Genomic DNA, 27915 nt, shown 5'->3' on the forward strand with positions numbered 1-27915 from the left:
CCCCAGAGGCTGATTTACTGGGAACCTGCATTTTTGCAAGTATATTTCTCTCCTCCTCCAAGTTATTTTGGTGCAGTGGTTTTCGCACCACATTTATGGAAACATTGTATAAAGGATGAATTACGGGAACACTGCTTTGTCTGAAGTAAAACAACGGAAGTATAAACCATTCTAACTACATGTCCTATTGTCCCTTGTGCTGGAAACATTATAAAGAGGGGAAGAATAAGCTACTTACAAGCACAGTTATCTCTTCACGTTAACTGTTCGTTAGGTGTCACCAACATTTGGAACTGAAAACTTTTAGCTCTTAGATAAGTTCCGGGTGCCACTTGCAAGTAGGTATTAATAGGACAGAATGTATACTCATTCTCTTCGTGGTAATAATGGTATAATTGGGTAACTTACTTTGATTCAGATGGAGACGTTATTTGGACCTTACAACATTGGCTGGTGTCCATGTTGATGTGCCCCGCCCCACCCTCAGTCTATGTCTGTGATAATTATAATATTTGTATATTCTAATTTTCTTACACAGTATGAACCAGAGGCTGGTATCCTAGTGTAATGAGGGAGATTTACTGGCCTTTTGTGGAAAGTTCTTGTTTTCCGTTAAAATAACTGAAATTGTAAAACTGCACAGAGACCAGAGAGCCAATAATTATCTTTATTATACAGAAACGTGAAGGTCATATGCGTTAAACGAGAAGGTGTTTTGAAATGAACATTATGCAGATTCAAACTGAAGACATCCTCATCTTAACAATATAAACATGACCCAGAGTTGCAAGAAAGAACTCAACTTTCACACCCTCAGTCAAGCTAAAACTTTCCACAGGAAAATCTGGTTTCAATTCCTGCCAAATTGTTCAAATGGAAAGAAAAACTAAATCAGGCAGAGACAACACATGGACTGGTTTTTGTATTTTCAGAGAGCCAGACTAAAGCTCCACTCAACCTCACATTGAGAATTTGTTTCATGTTAAAATTTGCATCTCTAGCTACCTAAGTGGTACCCGAAGTGAAAAATAAAAACAACAACAAAAAGTTAATTGGGGAATTTTGTGGGCCTAGACAGGTTTGGGGAGGAGATGAAAATTCTAATCATTCATTTAATTACCTCTGATCAGGAAGATTTAATTTCAGGGCCAGTCACCCGCATTAACTCTTTGACAGCCGATTTCTCTCTAATGGTCAAGAGGCAGGATGCATTTCTAGTATCGGTATAATAAACGCTTGACGTTAGCACAACTTGGTGCCTTTCCTCTAGTCCAAATACTAAACCTCCTATCAGCATGCTTTAGATACCAAATTGACGTTCCAACTAGGGTTTTTCTTAATAAGCTTCTCTTTGCACTACCTCAACTGAAAAACATTTTAGAGATTTGGCCAGAAGGAGGGTTGACACAAGACGAAGGACTAGGAGGGTATCTGTGGATTAAATATAGACAAAACTACTTCCAGAACTCTTACGGGTAGACAGCATCTGTCAATTTACATAGGAAGCCAAAAACAGGGAACAAGACGATCTAGAGTTTAGATACTTTCTAGACTCAGGATGCTGCTATTCAGCAATTGAAATTTATAACTCTCTTGATTCGGTCAGAGTAGAGAGATTAAAGTAGTCTGGAGGAATCAGGACAGTCTGTGCAAGTTCTGATGCTACTTCCTGCATGAAAGAGGTGGCTGACAGATAAATATATTTTTTTCATTTCGACTTCTGTCCTAATGAATAATGGAGTAGGATTAATACTAAGAAAGAGTAGAGAATATACTTCTGCTTCTACGGCTGTGAGAACCAGATACTCAAGTTTGGAATATCCTCATTAAGCTAGAATAGGAACGTGAGAAAATCACTAGTGGGATATATAATCCCAGAGACCACCTGCTCCAAAAACTAGTTTTGTTTCCATTGACCTTTATTCAAAGAGACAGTTATTTCCATAAGCTACATGAGTCTATAGCAGAGTCTGAGAGACAAAGACTGAAAACATGTATTTAAATTTAAGATAGAAAGCAAGACTTTAAACAATGTAATCAATGGTTTGTTTTACGTCTCATTCACGTTCTGTGGCTAGAGAACTCCCACATCCCACTTAGATAATCTTGCTTATCCAAAAGCACACTGGATGGGAAGTAAACCAGGAAATGAGAGAAAATGTTTATTGGGCATGTGTGGGCTCACCTAGTTTATTCACCCCTGGAGTGGAAATCTAGGGAGAAATACAGTCTGCTTATAACAGGCAAGGTCTATGGAGAAGCCCTCAAGTTGCTCTCCCCAAATCACAAGTCTGATTCAAGAGAAGGAAAGAAAGATGATGAACAACATCTCATCGCACAAAACTCAGTGACGGTGTATCTTGACAGTCACCAAGCCAGCAGGGGAAGAAGGAAAAACCCACCTGCTGGCCTTAGGATTTATTGAAAGCTGCCAGCACCGCCCAGATCATCTCTGTGGCACTGTGCTTTGTCCCCTCCACTTCAGGGTCCAGTTCTACTAGGTCCTTGGCTCGATTCATTGCCACATCATACTTGTCATCTGCCAGAGAGGAGAAGACATTCTCCAGCACATCGGAGGAGTGGGCTAGCACCAGGAGTGCTAGAGTTCGTCTGTCCATACGCTGAGGGTCATTTACCCACCGCTCTAGGACACTATCTTGAAGTTTTTTCATTAGTCGCTGTTTCTCTGTTGTATTGGTCACTGGATGAGTAGTCATGTCAAATAGGAGGAAATTCTGCTTCTCAGTGGTTAGAATACCCTTCTCTACTAGGTTCTTTGCAATTCGCTCTCTTACATTTCTCAGCTGGTACTGTAATTTGAAGGGATTCCAGGTCTCGCCTATAGGGGAAAGAAACAGAAAACTTGGAACAACACTATGAACCAGAACTAGATCTAACAAGACATCTATAGAACATTCCACTCTATAACAGCAGAATGTACATTCTTCTCTAGTGTACATGGAACATTCTCCAGGACAGACCATATGTTAGGCCACAAAACAAGCCTTAATAAATTTAAAAGGACTGAAAACATACAAAGTATGAGGTGTGATTAAGAAATATGGTGAATGCTGCTACCAAGTGCCATCCAACGGAAAGGCAGGGATCTTCAGTACTAGAAGTGGTGCGTTGAACCTTAATGACAGTGTGTGACAAGTTTCAACTTGTTCGGTGCAGTTGGGTGTGAGCTACGGTTGAGAGAAGGTGTGTTTTAAAGTGTGCCATACATCATGGATCACCGACAATGCACTAACATGAAATGTGCAAATGGTTTCATCCTCCATCATGACAATGCTCCGTGTCATACACTGCTTCTGATATATGGCAATTTCTGTCAAATAAAAACATTACGGTGTGTCCTCATCCACCTCATTCACTGGATCTGGCACCGTGTGACTTCTGGCTCTTCCCCAAAGTCAGAATGATTCAGGACATCGAGACAGCCAGTTTTATGAACAACTAAAGACACTCACAAAAGAGTACTTGTGCTTCAGAACGTGGCAAGAACGATGGGATAAGTGTGTTCGAAGCGAGGGGGAATATCTTGAAGGGAATTAATGGCAATTTGTCTTTTACTGTAATAAGTTTAAAAAAAAATTAAACATTCACCATATTTTTTGATCACACCTATGTTATATCCAAGCACAATGGAATTAAATTAAAAATTAGTAACAGAAGGAAATTGAGAAAATTTAAAAAATGTGGAAATAAAACAATACATTCCTAAATAGCTAGTAGGTCAAAGAAATCACAAGGGAAATTTAAAAACTACTTTGAGTTTAATAAAAATGAAAACACAACATACCAAAACCTATGGTTGCAGCTTAAAGCAGTGCCAAGAGGGAAATTTGTGACTCCAACTGCTATGTAGAAAAGGACATGTCAAATCAATAACCTAACCTAACCTACCTTAAAAAACTAGGGGGGGAAAAAAAGGGCATGCTAAACCCAAAGCAAGCAGAAGAAAAGAAATAATAAAAATTAGAGTGGAAATCAAGAAAATAAAAACAATAGAGAAAATCAGTGAAAGTTGGCTCATTGAAAAGATCAATAAAATTGATAAGCCTAGACCAAGAGAAAAAGAGAGAAGACTCAAATTACTAAAATTATGACCTTGAAGAAATAAAAAGGGTAATGAGGGCATAATATGATAAATAACACTATGCCAACAAATTAGATAACCTAGAAGAAACAGATAAATTCCTTGAAACACAAAAATTATCTAAATTGACTCAAGAAGAAAGAGAAAATTTGAATAGATCTACAACAAGTAAACAGATTGAATAAATAATTTTAAAACTCCCCACAATGAAAAGTGTGGCCAACATGACTTTACTGGTAACTCTACCAAACATTTAAAGAGGAATTAATACCAATCCTTCACAAACTCTTTCAAAATCAAATCAAAACAAACAAAACCACAACAAACAAACAAAAAACAGAGGAATACTTCTGTAATCCATACAGTAAATATTACTCTGATGCCAAAACCAGACAGACATCCCAAGAAAACTACAGACCAATATCCCTTATGAATATAGGTACAAAAATATTCAACAAAATACTAGCAAAACAAAATACTAGCAAAACAAATATAATAAAGACTATATAACATGATCAGGTGGCTTATACCAGAAATGCTAGTTTGTTTTAACATCCAAAAAATCAATTCTGTACTACAAAAGCAAAACCAAATGATCAATTCAATATACACAGAAAAAGTATTTGATAAAATCCAACATCCTTATATGATAATAACACTCAACATACTACGAATAGGTGGAACTTCCTCAACTTGAAGAGGGCATTTACGAAAAACCCACAGCTAGCATCATACTTAATGGTGAAAGACTGAATATTGAACTGCTAAGATCAGGAACAGGACAAGGATGTCCATGTTCGTCACTTCTATTTAGAACTGTCCTGGAGGTACTAGCCAGGGCAATTAGGCAAGAATAAGAAATAAAGGTACCCAGATTAGACAGGAAGAAGTTAAACTATTTTTATTTTCAGGAGACGTGATCTTGCATATAGAAAAATCTAAGGAATACACTTAAAAACTATTACAGCTAGTAATCAAGTTCAGCAAGGTTGCAGGATACAAGACTAACATATAAAAGTCAACTGAATTTCATAACATTCGTAATGAACCTGAAAACAAAATTAAGAAAACAACTACATTTACAACAGCATCAAAAAGAGCAAAATACTTAGGAATAAATTTGACAAAAGAAGTTCAAGACTTATGCACTGAAAATTACAAAATATTGGTGAAAATTTAAAAAGATCTAAATAAATGGGGAGACATCCCATGTTCATGGATTGGAAGATGTATTATTATTGAGACAGCAATATTCCCCAAATTCATCTACAGTCAACATAATCCCTATTAAAATCCTAACTTGCTCTGTTGCAGAAATTGACAAGCTGATCCCATAATTTATGTGGAAAAGCAAAGGACCCAGAATAGCCAAAATAATCGTGAGAAAGAACAAAGTTGGAGGACTCACACTTGCTGATTTCAAAATCACTAAAAAACTGCAATAATCAAGATAGTGTCTATAAGACACTTAGAGTGTCTATAAGAATAGACATATAGATCAATGTAGAGTCCAGAAATAAACCCATACATTTATGGTCAAATGATTTTTGACCATGGTACCAAGGTAATTCACGGAAGAAAGAACAGTCTTTTCAAGAAATAGTGCTAGGACAACTAGGTCACAGTATGTACAGCCTCATGTGAAAGAATGAAGTTGGAGCCCTACCTGACACCATATATAACAAGAGCTAAAGCTATAAAACTCTTAGAAGAAAATACAGAAAAAATCTTCATGTTGTTGCGTTAGTAATGGTTTCTTAGATATTACATCAAAAGCACAAGCAATAAAAGAAAAAAAAAATTGAAATGTACCCAAATTGAAGACTTTTGTGCTTCAAAGAATACCATCAAAGAAATAAAAAGACAACTGACAGAATGGAAGAAAAATTTCGCAATTCATGTATCAGATAGAGATTTATATCTAGAATATATATAAAAAGTACAACTCAATAGCAAAAGACAAAATCAATTTAAAAAATGGGTAAAGAATTTGAGTAGACAATTCTCCAAAGAAGATATACAAAAATGGCCAATAAGCACATACAAAGAAGTTCAACATCATTAGTCATTAGAGAAATGCAAAAAAAAAAAAATCACAGTAAACTACTACCACATACTAGGATGGCAAAAATTTAAAAAAAAAAAGAGAGAAAATAGTAAGTGTTGATGAGGACATGGAGGAATTAAAACTCTCACACATTGGTGGTAGAAGTGAGTGTAAAATGGTGCTGCCACTGTGAAAAACAGTCCCTATTCATGTCCCCCAGAAGTTTAAAATCTAGTATGGAATGATAGTGGGGAGACAAAAATAATATTTGAAGTAGATCCTAATGACAAACTGGATATGATTCTTTAAAATGTTAATCATTGAGGTATGACGCCAGGAACGATGGCAGAGTAGGAAGCGCCAGAAATCCATCTCTCCACCTAGACAACAGCTGTACGAGCAGAATCCATTTTTTAAATAATTATTTTGGAACTCTGCAGTCTATTTGAATGTTTGTAGGTTCCAGGGCAAGGTTTGGCTGGCAGACTGTGGTTAATATCGGTCAATTTCAGCCTTTAGCTCCCATCCATGACAGGCAGCTGTGGGGACAGCAATCCGTGGTTTTGGTGCCACTTGCTGGAGGCAGGGTGGGCAATAAAGACCTTGTCTTTGAAATATCAAGATCTCTGTTCTGATTATGGATTGCAGCTTCTGATGGCCGACATGCGGGTAAAGGTTGGCTGCCATTGTTCTAATCCCCACCAGCTGAAGCAGCTTCCAGGGAGATTTAGAGAATAAGCATTGTTGTTGTTCTTTTATATTAAAAGCAACTGGATATACATTGTATATTAGAAAGCCACAGTGCTTGCTCAGGAAAAGAAGAAACCTCAGAAAAGACGTGAGTCTGAAGCTTTCACCTCATCTGATCCATGGCACAGAGACACCATACAACAATAATAAAAACGAAACAAAACAAAAAAAACCCCCAGCAAATCCTGAGGAACGGGAGAATCTGATTTCCAGGGTTGCCATATTATAAGATTCAAATGTCCAGTTTTCAACAACAACAAAAATCACAAGACATACAAAGAAACAGGAAAGCATGGCCCACTCATAGGAACAAAAGCTACTGACATAATAAGTACCTGAGAAAGTACAGATGTCAGATTTACGAGACACAGACTTGAATAACAACTATCTTAAAGTTGCTCAAAGAGCTAAAGGAAGATGTGGACAAAGACAGGAAAACAAAGTATGAACAAAATGACAATATTAATAAAAAGACAGAAATTCTAAAAAGGAACCAAAATGAAAACCCGAAGCTTAAATACTCATACAATAACTGAAATGAAAAATACACTATACAGCTCAAAAACAGATTTAAAGAGGCAGAAGAATGAATTAGCAAACTTGAAAATAGGACAATCACAAGACAAAGACTAGAAGAATGGATTAAAAATAGGATCCAACTACATGCTGTCTTATAAGAGACTCTCTTTAGCTCAAATTACACACCAATAACCCTTATGAACATAGATGCAAAAATACTTAATAAAATATTAGCAAATTGAATCTAACAGCATGATCAAGTGAAATTTATCCCAAGAATGTAACTAAGAAAATCAAATGGGGCAAGAACCTGAATAGACATTTTCCCAAAGAAGACATACAGATAGCCCATAGGTACATGCTGTGTATATTTTACCACAACAAAAAGTTTACTAAATACCCAAAAGTAATTAAAACATGTCCACACGAAAACTTGCCATGAATGTTCTTAACAGCAGTATTCATAATACCCAAAAAGTAGAAATGACCCAAATGTCCATCAAGTGGAGTGTGGGTAAACAAATGTGGTACATCCGTACAATGAAATATTATCCAGCAACATAAAGGAGTCAACTTAAAACTGGAGGAAATTCTAGTAAGACTGGTGGATTGTATCAATGCCAATATCTTGGTTTTCATATGATACTATAGTTCTATAAAATGTTACCAGTGGGGGATTCTGGGCAAAGCATAGAAGAGATCTCTCTGTATTATTTCTGACAACCGCATGTGTATCTACAAATATCTCAATAAAAATTTCCATTAAAAAAAAAAGGTCCCAGCAGTTGACAGTGGCTATGACCTCAAAGTGTCCTGTGGAAGATTTTCCTAAAATGTTATGCCATAGATCTTGTGACTCACATTAAAGTTTTTGAACACCTGAAAACATTTATCCATAAAGAGGCTCCAATGTTCATTGCAGCTTTATTTATGGTGGCCAAGACATGGAAACAACCAAAATGTCCTTCGATAGATGAATGGATAAAGAAGTTGTGGTATATATACACAATGGAATACTATTCGGCAGTAAGAAAAGATGAAATAGGACCATTTATGACAACATGGATGGATCTTGAGATTATAATGCTAAACGAAATAAGTCAGACAGAAAAAGTAGAGAGCCATATGATTTTACTGATACGTGGTATATAAACGAAAAACAACAAAAGAACAAGACAAACAAATGAGAAACAAAAACTCATAGACACAGACAATAGTTTAGTGGTTACCAGAGGGTAAAGGGGAACGGAGGTGGTAAATGAGGGTAAAGGGAATCAAATATATGGTGATGGAAGGAGAACTGACTCTGGGTGGTGAACACACAATGTGATTTATAGATGATGTAATACAGAATTGTACACCTGAAATCTATGTAATTTTACTAACAATCGTCACCCCAATAAACTTTAATTAAAAAAAAAAAAAAAAAGGTTTTGAACTTGCTCTTAAAAAAGAAAAAAAGGGGTGAAGGTGGCCAGTTAGCTCAGTTGGTTAGAGCGTGGTGCTAATAACACCAAGGTTGCTGGTTTGATCCCCACATAGACCACTGTGAACTGTGCCCTTCTTAAAAAAAAAGAAAAGAAAAGAAAAAAGGAAGTATTGAAACATGGATGAACCTTGAAACCATTATCGTGAGAAACCAGTCACAAAACCCACAAGTTGTATGATTTCATTTATACAAAATATCTGGAATAAGCAAATCTAGAGAGACAAAATGTAAATCAGTGGTTGCCTAGAGCTGGGCACGAGGGTTGGGGGAAATTAGGGGAAACTGCTGTTGAGTATGGGGTTTATCTTGGAGGTGATGAAAATGTTCTAAACTGAAGATTGTGACGGATGGTTTCACGATTGCGTGAATATACTAAAATCCATTTAACCGTATGCTTTAAATGGGTCAATGTGTATGTGAATTATGTACCAATAAAGACGTCAAAAGTTTTCTTGTGAAGAATGCTACCAAAGAACTTACAGGATAGGGTGGCGGAGGTAAGGTGAGGCTTTGGAAAACTTTCGGTGTTGATCAGCCACACCTCCTCTGTCCCTCATTCATACAGTTAAATAGTGAAGAACGATATATATTTTACCTGGCACCTTGAAATTTCTGTACTTCTTTTCCGGACCTTAAGAGTAGGACAAAGATTACAAGTATGGGATTTCTGACTCATTTTGAGCCATCTTACCGGTGAGTAGCTCTATCCATGTCTGGACAGTTTCTGTGGGTTCTGTGGCTCTGATGTGTTTGAGAGTTTCATCCAGTAAAACATCACCCGTTGGGCTGTCTGACTTCAGCAGTACCTTTTAGGAAAGGACAAACAACGGCCCTGGTTTTTTCAAATTAAAATCTCTCCTTATACCATATATACATTATTGGTAAAGTGTTATAGGAAATGCAGAGCAGCATAACACACTATCCTTGTTTTCAAGAAGTTTAAAAATCTAGGATGGGGTGACAGTGGGGAGAGCAAAATAACATGTGAAGTGGGTGTTAGTGACAAACCGGATATACATAACAATAGGGAAAAGGTTCAATAGTAATTCTTTGAGTCTGGAAAACCTACTTGTAAAACAATTAATAAAGGTAGGAAAGTCAGGGGAAAAAGACAGTTTTGGGGGAAAATGGGCAAGTTTGGTGTTAAGTGATATGGGATAGCCACGTTGAACTGTCTAGCCAACAGCTGAATTTGTTCCTGAGGCAGAAAAAGAAGACAGGCCCAGGATTTGTGAGTTCATATCATGGAGACGAAGCTGTAAAGGTAAACGCTCCCTCCAAAAGGACAGACGTTATGCAAAGGGATACACACTCAGACTTAGATGGTAAGGAATGGAGAAGTAAAAGAAACGGGGTGCAGCCAGAGGAGAAAGAGCATGTAATTGCAACGCGGGCCAAGAACAAGGAAGTTTCCAGCAGGAGGTCAAAAGTGTCAAATGCCACATGTAGGTTAAAAGACAAAACTAAAGAGAAAAGGAGCTGGTGACACCTAAGAATGTAGTTTCAGTAGAGTGCCGAGTATGGCAGTGAAGTTGTCAGTGGAACAGAGGAGGAGTGAGAACATGGAGGCAGGAGTTAAGCTCCTGTGTCGGGGAGAACAGAACAGTAAGTGGGAGGTGAGACATTGAACCGTTATCTGAGGACGACCAGTTAAGCAAAGACTGCACGTGACCCATGTGTTTGCGTCCGCCCATATAATACTCTATTGCAGAATGTTCTAGCTGTAGCGATAGAGGGAGGACGGATCAACAGCATCCTAACTGGGATTTTTCTGCATAACAAAGAAAAAAGCCAGAAATTCTTACAACTCGTTAGACTATGGATACTTGGATTTCTCCCTTAGGTGTAGGGTAATTAAACCTGTTAGCCAATGGGACACCTGAGTCAGTCACTACTCGAGCCTTCCTCTTCCTCCACCATGGGCCACTGGACCTGCCCTTTTCTAAGCTAAGAGCATGTCCATAGAAGATGCTGTACCTTTCTGTCTAGGAGTCGCTTCTTACGCATGGTCGGGGGTTCCAGATAGATTCGACCCCGCATGGCCAGCTCTATCAGGATGCCCCCTCGCAGGCCAGATGATATGCAGTCATTCCAGAAAGATGTGTAACCCTAGAAAATGGGAAAAGAGAAGAATGTTCTGAAAAGGATATGGACTTGCAGCGAGCACCCGAAGAGTGGTTCACTTTGTCATGATTTGTTTCGCATCATATTACATGAACTCGAAGCACAGAGTAAAAGAATCTCTCTTCAATTCCCTTAACCCACCCTTTACCCCATATGATTTTGTCTGACTTAAAGCTCTTTGTGTATGACTATGGTTTGGCTGTTAAGTTAGTAATTGGCATGTCAAATTGTAATTTTTGAGAAGAATGTGGGCTTCTTTGTAATCTGTTTTCATGACACACTAAATTTCAGAGTGGGATGCGAATAAATAGAAAAACGTATAAACCTCTTCAACCTTTTACACGTCCACAATATGGACTATTTGCAGGCTATTTTGATGGGTGGTGTAGGAGAAACCCAGCTCTGCCACTGACGACTTAAGAGCCTCAAGTGCAATGTCCTCATCTGTAAAATGGGGACACCGATATCTATCTTTCCTTTTGCTGTGAGGAACAAATGAGATGTTATACAGAAGAAAGCATTTATCACAGTGCCTGGCATACAGTAGGCACTTAAATATTAGTTTCCCTTCCCTAGATGCTACAGAGGATACAAAGACATGTAAGAAAATAGCCACTGTCTTCAAGAGCTGAACATCTGACTGGAATGACCATGAAAATTTGAGGAAAGTTCGGTGATAATACAACATTTAAATAAAAGCTCAAATGAAAAAGCAGTAGAAGAGACAGGCATAAATAACTGCTGGAAGTTTGGTTTAGATGATAGTTTTTCAAACTGTAAATCACTTTTGCTCTAGAGTAGACAGGAACTCTTTGGGAACCTGAGCTGGTTTTTGAAGAATAGTTTGAATCAGCAGAGAGGGAGGGAGGGTTTTCCGGATGAAGGAAATCATCCAAATTCCACCTATTCTTCCAAATGGCATTTTAAACAAAAGTGTTAAGGAAGGAGACCTCAAATATGTTTAGAGATCAAACTCAAGGATTTAATGAGAAACCATGAGATCAAGTTGATTGGAGCCAGCCCTAAGGTTTTGAACTTTTTACTGAAACGCAATGTTGAATCCTGAAGGTTCTGAGCAAGGAGTTAGGACCGACACAAGGGAGACCCATCAGAGTTATCAGAACCGTTCAACACTCCCCAGCTATCTTTGGGTGTAGCATCCCCTCTCGCGGGAGAGAAGCTGGGTGAAATATTGGCAGGGAGGATCTGCCATGGCTTTAAGCATTACCACAAGTAGATCACCAGTAAGAGCAGTGATGTCTAATATTTACTGAACACCTACGATGTATAGAGTTGGGCTAAGCTTTTCGCACGTTATTATCTGATTACATCTTCACAACAATCCTGTAAGGGAGGATCCACATTTTAAAGATGAGAAACTAAGGTTTATGGAGGCCATGTAACATGACAGAGGTCACAAAGCTAAACAGAGGCAAGTCATTTTTTATTAAACATTTTTTTAAATTGTATTTTTGTTTCTCTGTTGCTTTGGAAATGATACACTCCCTTTTCTTTAGGAAAGTTACCCTTGACATTTTAACATGCATGACGATTAACTTAAAATTAATAAAAGATCTATTTTTAAAATGAATCAATATATTAGCCACTCTCCTAGTTGACCGATATTTTGTTTTTCTAACCTCACAAATTAGACATTTTATTAGCATCATCATTATTTCACACCGGTAGCACTTGTTTAGATTTACTCAGATGCTTACCAAGTTCCTTGCTCACCATTCCTACTTGCATTTCAGACCTCCTTTCTGGTACCATTTTCCTTCTTCCTAAAGCAGAATTTCCTTAAGTAAAAGTCTGTTGGAGCCAAACTCTATTTTGCTTATCTGAAATGGCTTTATTTTACCATCATTCTTGAAAGAGAGTTTCTCTGGACATAAAATTCTAGGTTGGTAGTTTTCTCTTATCACACTGAAGATATTACGCCCTCCTCTTCTAGCTTCCACTGTTGCAAGTGAGAAATTATCATTCTTATTGATTGTGGTTTCTTTGTAGGTGATTTGTCTTTTTTCTTTCGTCCTTTGACATCTTCTCTTGGTGTTTTGCAGTTTGCCTACAGTGTGATTGTGAATTTACATATCCTGTTTGGTACAAGTTTCCTGTTTCTGTAGGTTCATTTCTTAGTTCTTAAAAATTCTGTTCTTATCTCTAAAAATTTTGGCTTTCCTCTATGTTCTTTTTTCTTTCCTTCTGGGACTCCAATCTTTCTTATGCTAATCTCATGTCTTTTAACCTCTTTTGTATTTTCTATTTGCTTTGTCTCTATATTGCTTTCTAAAGTTATTTCATATCTGGCTTCCAAGTTACTCTCTCCATCTACATCTGTTAAACTGACCCTGAGATTTAAAGAGTTCAACTATTTTTTCATTTCTAAAAGTTCTATGTAGTTATTTTTCACATTTGCCTGGTCATTTGTGATCATTTCTTTTTGTTGTTCATTCTGTGATTCTTTTTATTTCTTAAAATGTCATAGATATTTTATATTGCCTGATCTGAGGTCCTTGAAAGACCTATTATTTGTTATTTCTGATGATTCTTTCTCATAGATGTTTGTTTCTTTGCATGTTTGGTGTTTGATTAAGAGGTCCGTATTTTGTGCATATGTGTGATTCTGGAGGCCTAAACTGAGGATGTTTTCCTCCAGAGAGGAAGATCTGTATTTGTTTCTTTTGAAAGGCAGCCATGGAGGAATGCCACACAACTGGGACCACATTTATACCTAGCTTCCCCATTTTATCTCAATCCCAAAGTTTATTCTTGACCACCCAATTCCTGAATCTCTGGACTGATTTGGCAGTTTGCTCTAGAGCAATTTGGGTTTCATGTCTGTTTATTGCTCACCTTCAGTATTTTAATTTTGGTGTTTGTTTGGGGAGGTCTGAAGATTTCCTTTACTTTCCAAAGGCCCAACGATACATTAAAAATAAGTTTACTCACGACTTAATATCTGACCACTATACTGCCAGAGGTAGAGGTCTTCCAATCCATTTTTCCCATAGCCAGGATGATCTTTTAAGCTCCAATCTAATTATGTAACTCCCTTCCCCTCTGCTTAAAAATCTTCAAATGCTCCTTTCAGTCAAGTCCAAATTCCTCAGTGTAGGACTCACACCAGGACGCTGCTTGCTAGACTCTCTCTGGCCTCTTTCCCCTAGAACATTGTGCTTTACCTGTCCGGAACTATTTTAAGTACTCTTAAGGCATCCTTTTTGCCTACTGGCCTTTGCACACAGTTCTGTCTAAAAGAACCAGTACTCCTTCTTCTCCCAAACACTTCTTGTTCTTGAGGATTAAGTACAGGGCTCATATCTTCCGTGTTACCTTCTCTAACTTGTCATTCTCTCCACTCCACCCCGTGGGTTAGGCTCCTCACCTGGGTGTGCCTGTGTATATATACGTTTCCCGTCATTTGTCATATCCCATTGCAATAAACTGTTTCCCCTCAGTAGACTATAAATTCCTTAAGAAGAGAGTATCTGACTGATACATAGTGTTTCTCATTAAATGTTTCTTGAAAGCATAAATTTATTATGAAATATGATAACCTGGCAAAAGCTCAGCTCGAACCATAAATATCCACAGACATAGCCAAATTTCCTGAGGGCCTGATCTTAGACTCAAAGCTGGGATTAGTTCCCTCCACTGCCCGCCTCCTGGTTACTTTGAGTCATATTTGTAACTTCTCTTTAAGAAGGGAGTAAGCTTTTTTTTTTTTGATTAATACTTAGTTTTATACAACTTAACTGCCTAATTAAGGTTAAACTATAACTTACTTCAGAGTATATAATTTACTTAGGCATAAGTACTTTTATATAATCGTGGTGACTTTGTGAATCTCAACAGGTGTGCAAACATTTCAGCTAGTATTAAAGCAATTAAAGTTTTCTTTGTTTTCGCATCTCTTCCTGATCATGTAGTTTCCGTTTCAGTGATAGAGATGTCAGATTGTCAAAGGAAAAAAATAAACCAACCGAAACTGTCTCAGAGAAAGACCAGATGGTATACCTAGCGAACAAAGACTTTAAAACTATCTTCAAGATTCTCAAAGAACTAAGAAAAGGTGTGGGGAGAAAAATCAAGAAAATGATGTCTGAACAAAATGGGAATATCAATAAAGGGACAGAAAATTTAAATTCTAGAACTAAAGGTATAACTGAAATACAAAATTCACTAGAGGGATTCAAAGGCAAAGTTGAGAAAAAAGAATGAACAGACTTGAAGATAGTACAATGGAAATTATTGAGATTGAGGAACAGAAAGAAAAAAGATTAAAGAATGAAGAGAGCCCGGGACCTCTGGGACCTCAGTAACAGTGAACCAACATACACACTGTGGGACTCCCAGAAGGAGAAGAGAGCGTAAAAGGGACAGAGAGATTATGTGAAGAAACACTGGTTAAAACCTTCCCATTTGATGAAAGACATAAATATAAACGTCCAAAAGTTCAATGAACTCAAAGAGGTGCACACTGAATCCATAAAACCAAACTGCTGAAAGACAAAGACAACGAGAATCTTGAAAACCAGCAAGAGAGAAGCCACTTGTCATACACAAGAGCTCCTCAATAAGATTACCCACAGTTTTCTCACCAGAAACTTTGGAGACTAGAGGGCAGTCGGCTGATATATTCAAAGTGCTAAAAGAAAAATTAACTTGTCAACTAAGAATCCTATATTCAGCAAAACTGTCTTTCAAAAGTGAACAAAATTAAGACATTCCTAGAGAAACAAAAGCTGAGGGAGTTCCTTACGACTAGACTTGCCCTGTACAAAAGAAATGCTAAAGGGAGTCAGTCCTACAGGTTGAAATGAAAGGACAATAGACAGTAACCCAAAGCAGTATGAAAAAACAAAGATGTCAGTAAAAATAAATACACGGGCAATTATAAAAGCTACTATTATAGTATAAATGGTTTGTAACTCTACTTTTTGTTTTCTACATGATTTAAGAGACTAAGACATTAAAAAATTATTAGTCTAAAAGCTAGTATTAGTGTGACTTTGGTTTGTTACTCTATATTCTGTTTTGTACATAATTTAATACATTAATGCATTATAAAAACAATTATTTATGTTTTTGGACACACATTATATAAAGATAAAAGTTTGTAACATCAAAAACTGAACGCAGTGGGATGAAGCTGTATAGAAGCAGAGTTTTTGTACATTATTGAAGTTAAATTGGTATAAATTCAAATTAAAGTGTTATAACTTTAGGATGTTAAATGTAATCCTCATGGTGATAACAGAGAAAATATTACAGAACAAACAGAAAAGGAAATGAGAATTAAAATGTTTTGCTACAAAAAAATTAATGAAACACAAAATAAGGGACAGAAAAGCTTTAAGACAATACAGAAAACAAAGAGCAAATGAGAGAAGTTCCCCCTTCTGAGTAAATATACTTTAAATGTTAATGAATTAAACTCTCCAATCAAAAGACAGAGATTGGCAAAAAGACTGAAAACGTGTTCAAACTATGTGCTGTTTACAAAAGACTCACTTTAAATCCAAAGATACAGAGAGGTTAAAAGTGTAAGGATGGAAAAAGATATTCCACACAAATAGTAACCAAAAAAGAGCAGGGGTAGCTATACTAACATCACACAAAATATATTTTAAATCAAATAAGGTTACAAGAGACAAAGAAACACAATGTATATTAATAACAGTTTCAATACAGCAAGATTATAACAATTCAACCTTAAAAAGGAAGGAAATACTGGGGTGACCAGATAGCTCAGTTGGTTAGACAGCAAGGATCTGAAAAACAGGGTTGCCAGTTCGATTCCCACATGGGCCAGTGAGCTGCACCCTCCATAACTAGATTGAAGACAACAAGCTGCTGCTGAGCTTCCAGAGGGGCAGCCAGATGGCTCAGCTGGTTAGAACGGGAGCTCTCAACAACAAGGTTGCCGGTTCAATTCCCACATGGGATGGTGGGCTGCGCCCCCTGCAGCTAAAGATTGAAAACGGCAACTGGACTTGGAGCTGAGCTGCACCCTCCACAGCTAGATTAAAAGGACAACGACTTGGAGCTGATGGGCTCTGGAGAAACACACTGTTCCCCAATATTCCCCAATAAAATTTACTTAAAAAATTTTTTTTTTTTAAAAAAAAGGAAATTCTGACATTTGCTCTAACATGGATGAACCTTGAGAACATTATACTTCCTAAATGAAATGTCAATCATAAAAAGACAAATATTGTATGATTCCACTTATATGAGGTACCTTCCTACACTAGTCAAAATTAGAAAGTAGAATGGTGGTCACCAGGAATTGAAGAGAGTGGGGAATGGGGAGTTATTGGACAATGGGTATAAAATTTCAGTTCCACAGAGGAATGGTAGTGATGGTTGCAAAAAAAATATGAATGTATGTGAGTACCACTGAAATGTACACTTAAAAATGGTTAAAATGGTAACTTTTATGTTACATTTATTTATCACAATAAAAAAATTGGAAGAAAAAAGATAAATAGAACTGGAATGGCATGTTGACTGGAGCAATGAGAAAGAAGGGCAAATAGATAAGGTGGGGCTAGAAAGCCAGGAAAAGACTGTCCCGCCCTCTGGGAAGTTGCACACAAGCTTTAAAAGTTAATAATATACATTTAGTCAATGGAATCCTATGAAGCCATTACAACGATAGGGTATGTTTTTATTTATTTACATGAAAGATGTCCACTTTACATTAAATTAAAAAAAGGCTATAAAATAACTTATCTGATGTGGTCAATTTTTGTTGTAACTATGTATGTGTAGAAATATGCATAGAAAAAAGTCTAGAAGAATATATACCAAAATTTTAATAGTAGTTATCGTTCAGTGGTGAGATTAAGAGTGACTTTTATTTTCTTCTTTAAACCTTTTTTTTTTTAAATGGAGGTGTAATTTATATAGAGTGAAATGAACAGGTGTTAAGTTACTTAGCTTTGACAAATGCATATAACCATTATCAAGATGTAGAACATGTTTATCATACCAGTAAGATCTCTCATGTAGATCTTTTTCTGAATTTCTTAGTATAAACACATTTTATTCTAAAAATAATAAAAGGTAATGAAGCTATTTTTATATCTTAGACAAATTTAAACAAAAGATGTCAATGATACCCAAAAAGCGTTACCACAATCTACCAAGGAACACATGGAAGCCTCAAAAACCTTGATTCAGGATCTTTTTCCATTTGCCATTCCCACCTTAAACCTTTTGGATAACTGAATAGGTGAGGGCAAACAGAGAAAGTCAAGAATAACCTCCAAGGCATTTCTTCCTCTTCCAGGTTCTTCTAGCACTTTCTGTACCTTTCTCATACCATGTGCATATTGTGTCTAGTAGTATGGTTATTCTCTACACGTCTTTACTCCCACCTCAGAGTCATACGCTCCTTGAGGGAAGATAAACACATCTGAAGTTACTTCTGTTTTCCTTATTTCTCTCAGGGCCTTGCATAGAGCAGTTGCTCAGTAAATGTTGGCTGATTTGAACTGAAGGAAAAATATCACTACACAATGTTAATGACACTTGCTGAGGTTGAACTGCCCTCCAGGTGGACATAAGTAAATGTTACATAATTATCTCTAAAACCTTTCTAAATCATTGTTATGGGCTAAATTGTATCCCCCCAAAATTCCTATGTTGAAGCCCTAACCTCAGATTGTGGCTGCATTTGGAGATAGGACCTTCAAAGAGGTAAGTTAAGATGAGGCTAAGCTGGGCCCTAACCCAATTTGATTGGCTGGACACACAGAGACACCAGGGATGGGAAAACAGGAAAAAACCACGTGAGGACAGTGTGAGAAGATGGCCATCTGCAAGCCAGGAGAGAGGCCTCAGGAGAAACCAAATCTTGGACTTCTGGCCTCTAAAATTGTGAGAAAATGAATTTCTGTCATTTAAGCCACCAGTCTGGTATCTTGTTATGGCAGCTCTAGCAAGCTTAATATAATCATACTCTCACAGAAAAATCTAGGAGACTTGTCTATTTATTTTCTTAAGCTTTAAGATTCAATACTTTAAGAAAGAATACGACCTACTTATATTTATCTCTTTTTAGTATAATAATAGTCTCCTCCTCCTATAAGGAGGATATATGACAGGGGTTCTAATTGATGGCTGCCAGAGTAAACTGAGGAGAAAAATATAATGCCTATTTATTTATACACCAGAATCTAAAGATATGGTTATAATAAATTAAATATTACTTATTGCGTCTTTAAACATTTTTCGTTTTGCCAACTGGGTTACTTAAACTTCTTATTTACTTGGATGTATTGTTCCTTATGACCAGAATATCATATTTGAGGGAAGAAAGAGAAAAAAAAAAGTTAAGAACTTTCATAGTTCTTCATTAAAATCTGAGGTAATGGGATGAAACATACAACTAACAAAATTATATCATTCGGAGTTGCTTACAGTGGTACTTTTCCTTATTCTGATATTACTGATTTACTAGTTTTTATGGGATCCCAAAATCTTTAGGAGTGAGCTTCGTTACGGTATTAAACATTAGAATAAGAAAGTCATAGATAAGACTTGAAAAAAATAACTTGTGTCAAATATTACCACAGAACATAATAATCTTTTATCTTAAAAGGGGGTTTTATGTTAAACTCCACATAAAGCTATCCTAGGAGATGAAATTCTTGGGGTCACACTAAGCAATTAATAATCCTGAAGAATACTCAGCAAGAAATGAAGAAAAATATGTGATACCCATTTTGTGAACAGGTCTTTTTCTAACCTCAGAGTCACTTTGAACGTAAATTCTACAACTTATTGGCCATTTAACCATTTAACTTTGACTCCCATAAAGAGAGGATGATATTTGCTTTGAAGTTCAAGAGAAAAGCGCAAAACGTTCTGAAAACTACAAACACAACATATGAAGGAAACAAAAGAGATGAAATGGCTCACATCAAGTTTATAGCCTCAGTGGTTACAGCCAAAAGTCCAAATTGAAGTGGGGCTTTTTAGACTTAGTATCAATACCAGATAATTCAGATGAGAACAGTGCTAATTTAGGGGGGAAGGAGGGTCCAGGAAAAGGCAGGTTCTCAATGAAGTAGCTTAAACTCTCTTTTCTGACTACTAAAATAGGAATTTGGTCTCTCAGTTTATTTCCTTTTGTACCAATAGTAAATAATTATCTGGGGTTATATGACCAGATATAATAAAAACAAGTTTTGGTTTTTTTTTTAAGTCTGTTAATAAAAACCACAAAACCTGACAAACGAGTCCCTCTGATACACTTGCCCTATTCACTTGACATAACTACTGACAAGTGATTTATTGTTCATTTTTGTGCAATCAGGAAACTAGAAGGCCAGGTAGTGACCTAAATTAAACTTTGAAGTTTTTAATTTTAAAATGCTTCAGGACTGAGCAACTTTCAAAGAGGAGCACATTTTCCCTATCTATAGCCATTCATTGATGAGTTGTGGACGGACTGACTGATTGGTGGACTGACTGACTGGCTCATAAAAATGTATTGATTAGTTCACTGCAAATTTTTTCCCCCAGCTTTAAAAAAGCTTGCACTTGCAATCTCCCATTGCTAATAAATTACAAGGAGTGAATTATAACCGATGGAAAATCATCAGCAGCTTGAAAAAGCTTAGCTAATGCTTTCTAATTTAACATATTTTATAATTTACAATTTTTATCCAGTCTGCTTCATCATTTTTCTAGATGTATGAATAGGGGCATTATTTGAAAGACCATAACTGATAAGTACTAGAATATTCCAGCAGCACTGATCATAATGGACTCCTGAATGTCCATTAGCCAGTCGAACGAATGAATAGTGGTATCTTCAGATAATGAAATACTATATTGCAATAACCACAAAGTATATGCGACAACATGGGTGAATCTCAAATATCATATTGAACAAAAAAAACACATAAAAGTATTAACCTAATAACATAAAGTTTAAAAACGGGCAAAACTAAAATAGCTTTGTTTAGGAACCCATGTAAAACAACAGGCAGGTAGGGTAGCATGGGGCTGGGGAGGGGATGAGATGACATCTCTCGGATGCTGACAACGCACTATTGGTGGTGGTTACATGAGCGTTTACTTTAAAATTACTTGTTAATTTTATATGTTTTACACACTTTTCTGGATATGCCATATTTCACAATTTTAAAAAAGTTCAACAATAAAACACATAACTGGATGTCCAGCTCTGTTTGGTACTTACATTTCAAAACACCTGAGTTCATTTAAAGGAGCTAGGATGCTTTCAAATATCTGTGATTATTCTAGTTGCAAATCACTGAAATGATCACAAACATCCAGCTGATGTCTCTTTTCCAAGATGTCTCTCTTCACAGACTAACTCTTGTTCACCTTCAGAATTCAGGTTAAGAGTTATCATCTCCCAGAAGTCTTTCCCAATGTCTCTTGTCCTTCCCTCTTTCACTACCACCTTCCACCACGCATCCCAGTTAGGTCTTTCCTCTTCCTTCCCTCAGTACCCAGACATACATCACACCTTCCGGCAACGGTCTGCTGACTCCCTCCTCCCCCACCTTCTCAGCCACTCCCATCCCAAAAGCAGGGACTATTGTCTTTGTTCTCTTTTAATATCCAGCACGTGATATATATGAGACATTCAATACATTTTTGATGACCAAACGAATGAAAACATATTTCCATAATTCCAATGAACAATTACTTCTGGAGTCAATTTTTACTCCAGTGGTCACATGAGAAATATGATGAAAGGCTTTTATGTCCCAGGGCATAGTAGGTATTCAGTGAATGGCATTACTAAGCGAAAGCTTTGCAAGGAAGGGAAGAGAGTTAAAAAACACTATCTACAAACTAAAAAGATTATCACCAAGTCAAAAGCATTAATAGGCTTACTCCTCTTACAGGTAATTTAATAATAAAGATTCTCATAAAGAAGTTTTAAATACACTAGCAATTTAATTAAAGCACTAACTGTTCACGAGTCAATAATATCTATAGCAAAATTCTTATCACAGGCAATAATGACAAACAGGATCTTGATTTCAACAGGAAGCAAATCTATTTTATTTGGGTCAGGCTGGTGCTCAAGTTTACTTTTCTCAGTTGAGGTCAGTGTTATTGAACTGAGATAATATCTAATTTTAAATGTACTTGAAAGGTTAAATTCTTCAACATATATTTAACTTCCTTGACTATTTTCCCAAGACAATGAAGCTCAATATTTTAAACCAGCAGTGGCAACTACTCCTAACCTTAAGAAGGGGATGACAGTAATCTTTCACAAGCAATTGTGACTTTATGACCTATTGTCATTCCTTTCTAGGCCTACAATTCTTGAAGTATTAACCTCTTTGTATTATCTTCTACTTACATGTTTTTGAAAGAGATAATTTTTTAAAATTATAGTATTGGGTTCTACACAGAGAATCTTATGGAAATCTTCAGTGAAAGTTGACTTTGGGACACTAAGTTTAACATTTATGATTTTTTGAAATGTCACAGACTCAAATGATGCAAAACAAGGAATCCATACATATCAAAACATGTGCTCACAAAAAACTGAGCAAAAATATCACCAAGTCCTTAATACGGACACAAAAATGAAGTGGGTTTTACTGTTTGTATTAGACTGAGCCTCTTTTACTTAAAGGAAAGAGTCCAAATGTCTGTGCCTGGCACCAAAATCCTCCATCCTCTGGTCGGATCTAATTTGTCAATTTTGATTCTCACTGTCCCCCAAGAACACCACCTCCTTACTTCAGGCATGCTGGTTACTTGGTTATCTCATGAAGCTCCTGCTACTGTTGCTTACTCAGGTTCCCTCATCCAGGACATATTCCCTTCTTGGCAATTCTGTTAATCCCACCCATTCTTTTTTTTTTTTTATCCCACCCACTCTTAAAGGCCAAGTTTGTTTTACTTTTCTATTCTTCCCCAGATTATTCCAACGCCCACAATGGTCTCTCCTCCGTTCAACTCCCTCAGCTCTTATTGTCGTAACATGGAAAAACTCTTTTTTTTATTGTTGTTTATTTCTTTAAAAATCTTTTGAATTGTGAAATATAATGCACACCCAGAAGAGTGCACAAAAGTGAAAAGCTCAGTGAATTATTCCTGAGTGAATATTCATGAAACATCTCCCAAGTACAGAAAGAGAAAACCGTTAGTAGTACCCAGAAGGCTCCCTCATTCTCTTTTCTAATCACTAACACCCACCTCCTCCCCTACCCCCCACAAAAAGGTAACCACTATGGTTATCCCTTTCCTGCTTTTCTTTATGGTTTTACCATCTAAATATGCAACCCCAAATACTACAGTGTTTTGAATTTTATATACATAGAACCATACAGTATGTATTCTTTTGTGTCTGGCTTCCTTTACTGAACATATGAGAATTATAGATATTTTGTAACAATGTTCACTTTCATTCTGAACAGAAAATATATTTATACTCTTTTAAATAAATAGATGATTTTTATCCATCCTGCTGTAGATGGACATTGGGTTTTTTAACTTTTAAAAGGTATGTATGTCTTGTCACCCCAGCTAGAATGCAAGTTACTTGAAGGCAGACACCATATTTACACTACTTGATATTTACTTTAGTATTTACATAATGCTACTAAAGCACATAATGGGTGTCCCTAATCACACTACATATTGATTAAATAAATCTACAAGTAGTTTGGGAGATGAGAATAAGTAGAGCTGGAAATCACTGCCATACTTTTAGAGACAGTTAAGAGGCATTTTGGAAAAACTACTACTACTACTTTAATATATCAGAAGGTTTGACCTCTCCTGTGTATTTAAGAATTTATAATTTCTTAGTCTTCCTGAGCCAACTCAAAGCTAAAAACTTAATGTATAAACTATCTTGAAAAATAAAATTAAAGCAATTAAAATGATGCCATCTGTGTCCAGTATCTTACCAATATGCTAAGTACCCACTATAATTACAGCTCTAAGAGGAGGCTCCTTTATTGTTCTATTCTATTTCCTTAAATTTATATTAACCATTATAAATTTGGAAACACACAAAGACAAGTCCAAAGGCAGTTTCCCTACAGCACAGAAGCAAAAATTCTAGTATCTAGGATTGGCAGGAAATTAATCATTTCTGTTCAAAACTAAAACAAACAAAATGGCTTTTTAGTTCTAACATGCTCTTCTCCTACAGTCAGTGATATTTCCTGGGCACTGTGTAAACATCTCAAAACAGTATTGCATGCCACCTAATCTTCAGACCTACTCTGACATTCTCTTAGAGAGGCAGTGTTGCTTTTTCATCTATTTGACTTTTACAAAACTAGAGCCTCATCAACTTTCTCAGCAAACAGGAAAATTTACTTCCAGGCAAGATTTTCTGATATATCTACCATGTTTCCCCGAATATAAGACCTGGCCGGACCATCGCTCTAATGTGTCTTTTGGAGCAAAAATTAATATAAGACCTCGTCTCATATTATATTATATTAGTCCTGGTATTATATTATATTATACCTGGTCTTATATTATATTAAAATAAGACCGGGTCTTATATTAATTTTTACTGTAAAAGACGCATTAGAGCTGATAGTCTGGCTAGGTCTTATTTTCAGGGAAACATAGTATTTCTTGACCAAGTATATATGGACATGTCTCTACCACCAGTTTTAATAAAATACAGGCTATAACAAGCCTTGTAAGTTTTGTTCAAGTTGGTAATTTGAAATGACAAAAAATAAAAAAGGGAAAAGTGGTAAAAAATAAAAGCAAAGTTTAAGAAACAAGGGTATTCTTAAATTGAGGAATCAATGTAGAAAAGATGTTACTAGATATATGTAGCCAATTCATTTCTACCTAAAGACAATTATCAAAGCCAAACTGAGTATTTTTAAAATATAAAGTAACATTTCAATTTGATAAGTTTTTAAAACTGAGACCAATAATAAATATGCCTTTATTTATTTGTTTATTTATTTACTTACTAAAGACTTTCTTGGAAAGGAAGTAGACTGTTTAAAATATTACATTTATATAACTTCATAACCTCTTCATGAGGGAAGAAAGTGATGGGAAAACATCACAAAAAGTTAAATTCCAAATGAAGGACAATGTATACTACTAATTAGAAAAGCTAAGAAAATATTGGGTTATATCACAAGACTTGTTATCTCAAGCCTAATTCTATTATAAAATAAATGTTCTAGTAATAAGGGAAAACTTAGCAAGAGTTGAAATTAATAAAACATTTTCTAAAATTAAAATAATCCTCAACTGTTGATACTTCACTTCTAAAGATTCACAGACTAGAATTAAAGAGCTATTTCTTTACATATAAGAAACCTACCTACCGTTTAGTTTTGTAAGACAGCTAATCAGACCTGTTTCCTTATCTTATCATTTAAAAGACTTTTTCCCCCAAAGCTCAAGAAGACTTCAGTGTGTGGGCCCTCTTTATTTCGGCATCAATCTCACTTGGAAAACTGTTAAGTACAAAAATTTTACACTGTGTTATATCCTCTCTTGGATCCTCTAAAACTTTGGAGTACTTTTGTAATGAAGTTACACTTTAAGTAATTACACTGCTGATTTTACCCTCCAAGTATCAGCCACCCTGCTAAACTCCCAATCCAGCCCCAAGATGGCTAGGGCATAATTCTAAGGCCAATTTAACATTAATCAAAATATTCTCTCGTATTACTTCCTAAAAACATTCCACTATGTAAGAGTCTTTGAGACGGCCTGGTGGACCTAATTACACTACCTCTTTATCTTTTAGTCCCAGGAGCAGAACTTCTTCCATAAGGGTGAGGCGGATATCCTTGGAGTCTCCAGAATCTTCACTGTCTGTACTCCTGTCTTGATTAATAATGTCTTCTTCACTTTCTACCTTCTTTTCGGAGTTCTTGCCTACTTTAGTGCGATGGGCCCGGTGAGTTAAAGTGGTCATTCTGAACTGTTTCTGGAGGGGTGACAAAAAAAAAAAATCTATATTTGTGCGTATGGAAATAAACACACAGATATTCACACATGCATACTAAAAATGTAGACAAATAAAAAAATATTCATAAACTGAAATACAGAAAGGAAGGAGTAATGATCAAAAATTAGGTCGGTAACGCATTATCTTTCCAAATTACAATAGATAAAATCCACAGAAGGCATTGAAAAGAAATCAAATCAGTAATTTTAAAGACCAGTAGAAATGGTCATCTTTTAAACCTGTCGATTTCTTGGGCATCATCTATAAGCGAGGAGTGACTGTCAATCATTGTGACTCCTGTTTCATGAAATGGATCCTCCCCAAGTTAAATAATATGGGACAGCAAAAAGTTGTGAGCATCTAGCCCCAAAATGCACATAATAATTTATATATAACTTCTATAAACATTCAATGGTACATTATAAAACATACACAAATATTATAAAGTAAAATGCTTTAAAAATCTAAATAGAAATACAGGTTCTAATATTTCTTCCCCAAACCCCAATGACTCATTGAGATCACTAGTCTAGAGAATAATGTTCAGAAGTTCCTGTAGTAATTCCAGATAATCAGAACACTTTCATTCCAGTCCCTAGCTAGCCGTCCTGTAAATACACTAAGAGCTTCCAATACAAATTACTGGCAAGAGAATGATAAAAGATTAGCAAATTCTTTCTCAACTACAAAAAAAAAAATCAAAGCACATGACCTTTTATTCCATGCACTAGTTTTAAAAATCGACAGTCAAGAGAAATTGCACTAAATCATCTATGATAAAGTTTAAAGTTAGCATACTTCATTTTAGATAAAAATAAATGCCAGTTTTTAAGACCATAGATAATGCATATTTTTAATCAGCAATTATTTAAAAGAATATTTTTTTCAATATCAAAAGAACGCATTCAAGAGTCTCTGTGACTGGATCCCGTTCTACCTTCTGGCAATTATTTTCCATTACGTCCATTTATGTACTGGGAACAACCCATTTCCTTTGTACATGCAGTTCTTCCTTTCCCTTACTCTTTAAATTCTACCCATCCTTCGAAGACCTCTTGAGGTCTTTGCAAAGGCTTAAATGAATCTCCTTCTCCACTACCCATGTCCCATGGCCAGAACTGGTCTCTCTCTTAGCTGTACTTTCACATAACTTTATTTATACTTACTTCCTTTACAGTATAATTATAGTCTTTCTTTTGGTATGGCTCTTTCAACTGTAAACTTCTTGAGGGCAGGGATATTATCTTCTTGGGTTTTTTAATTCTCCATAGCAACTAGCACAATGTCTTTAACGTGGTAACTGCTTGATAAATATACACTGATTAAAATGAATACTCAGAAATGCATGTGAACATTTAAAATAGAAATACAAATGAAGTGACTTAACAAAAGACTCTTTGTACGGGCACTATATTTCAAATGCAATTCTTGGTGGGAGGTGGGAAGAAGAGTGGAGGAAGAGAACCATGAAATGCTTCAAGCACTAACCCTACCTGGCACTGTGAAGAGAGGGCTTATGTCCTAACCTAATACAAGAAACTTTAAATCTTCGGGGAAAAAAATAAAGGGGGATTTTCTTTAAGAAATGAATCCCCCTGTACATTTACGAGTTAAAAATCCTATTTAAAAAGAAAAAAAATGGCCAAAAAATTAAATAAATAAAAACCTCCCTCTCCCCATAAAATAGAAAATTGGGAGTTTTTTTCGGACGTTAGGAAATGCATTTCCCCGTTGCTTACCTGGCGTTACTCCTGGGTTCCGGCCAGACGCAGGCAGCAGCTTGCGCTCTATTTCAGGAGGAAACCCGTCCCCCCACCCCCCACCCCGTTCTAGTAGGTGAAAAACTTCTCAGCCACGCAGAGAGCACCAACTTCCTGATCCTTCGATGCAGAGAAGGAATAACACATCAGCTTCCTTAG

The 27915-nt window shown here is 36.2% G+C and overlaps 1 protein-coding gene across 2 annotated transcripts; it reads right to left on the reverse strand.

The window, feature by feature from the left end:
- Window positions 1-651: 651 nt before the first annotated feature.
- GOLPH3L (golgi phosphoprotein 3 like) lies at window positions 652-27915 on the reverse strand. 2 transcript variants are annotated; one of them, XM_033093773.1, is made up of 5 exons: window positions 27736-27915; window positions 25778-25975; window positions 10885-11016; window positions 9599-9713; window positions 652-2839 (listed from the first exon to the last, which is right to left on the reverse strand). In XM_033093773.1, the coding sequence occupies exons 2-5, from the start codon at window positions 25961-25963 to the stop codon at window positions 2412-2414; spliced, it is 861 nt and encodes a 286-aa protein (XP_032949664.1). In that variant the 5' UTR covers window positions 25964-25975; window positions 27736-27915; the 3' UTR covers window positions 652-2411. The 2 variants fall into 2 exon arrangements, with proteins under 2 accessions (XP_032949664.1, XP_032949665.1); XM_033093774.1 differs by lacking the exon at window positions 27736-27915 and adding an exon at window positions 27163-27293.

Source organism: Rhinolophus ferrumequinum, chromosome 22 (assembly GCF_004115265.2).
Source record: "Rhinolophus ferrumequinum isolate MPI-CBG mRhiFer1 chromosome 22, mRhiFer1_v1.p, whole genome shotgun sequence".
Classification (NCBI taxonomy): domain Eukaryota; kingdom Metazoa; phylum Chordata; class Mammalia; order Chiroptera; family Rhinolophidae; genus Rhinolophus; species Rhinolophus ferrumequinum.

Excerpts from the sequence above, each read along its gene's own strand:
- GOLPH3L (XM_033093773.1), bottom strand. The coding sequence starts at position 25,963 with ATGACCACTTTAACTCACCGGGCCCATCGCACTAAAGTAGGCAAGAAC. Across the intron at positions 11,017-25,777 it reads TGGGACTAAAAGATAAAGAG|GGTTACACATCTTTCTGGAA; the intron begins GTAGTGTAATTA and ends CCCATTTTCTAG. Across the intron at positions 2,840-9,598 it reads ATGGATAGAGCTACTCACCG|GCGAGACCTGGAATCCCTTC; the intron begins GTAAGATGGCTC and ends TTTCCCCTATAG.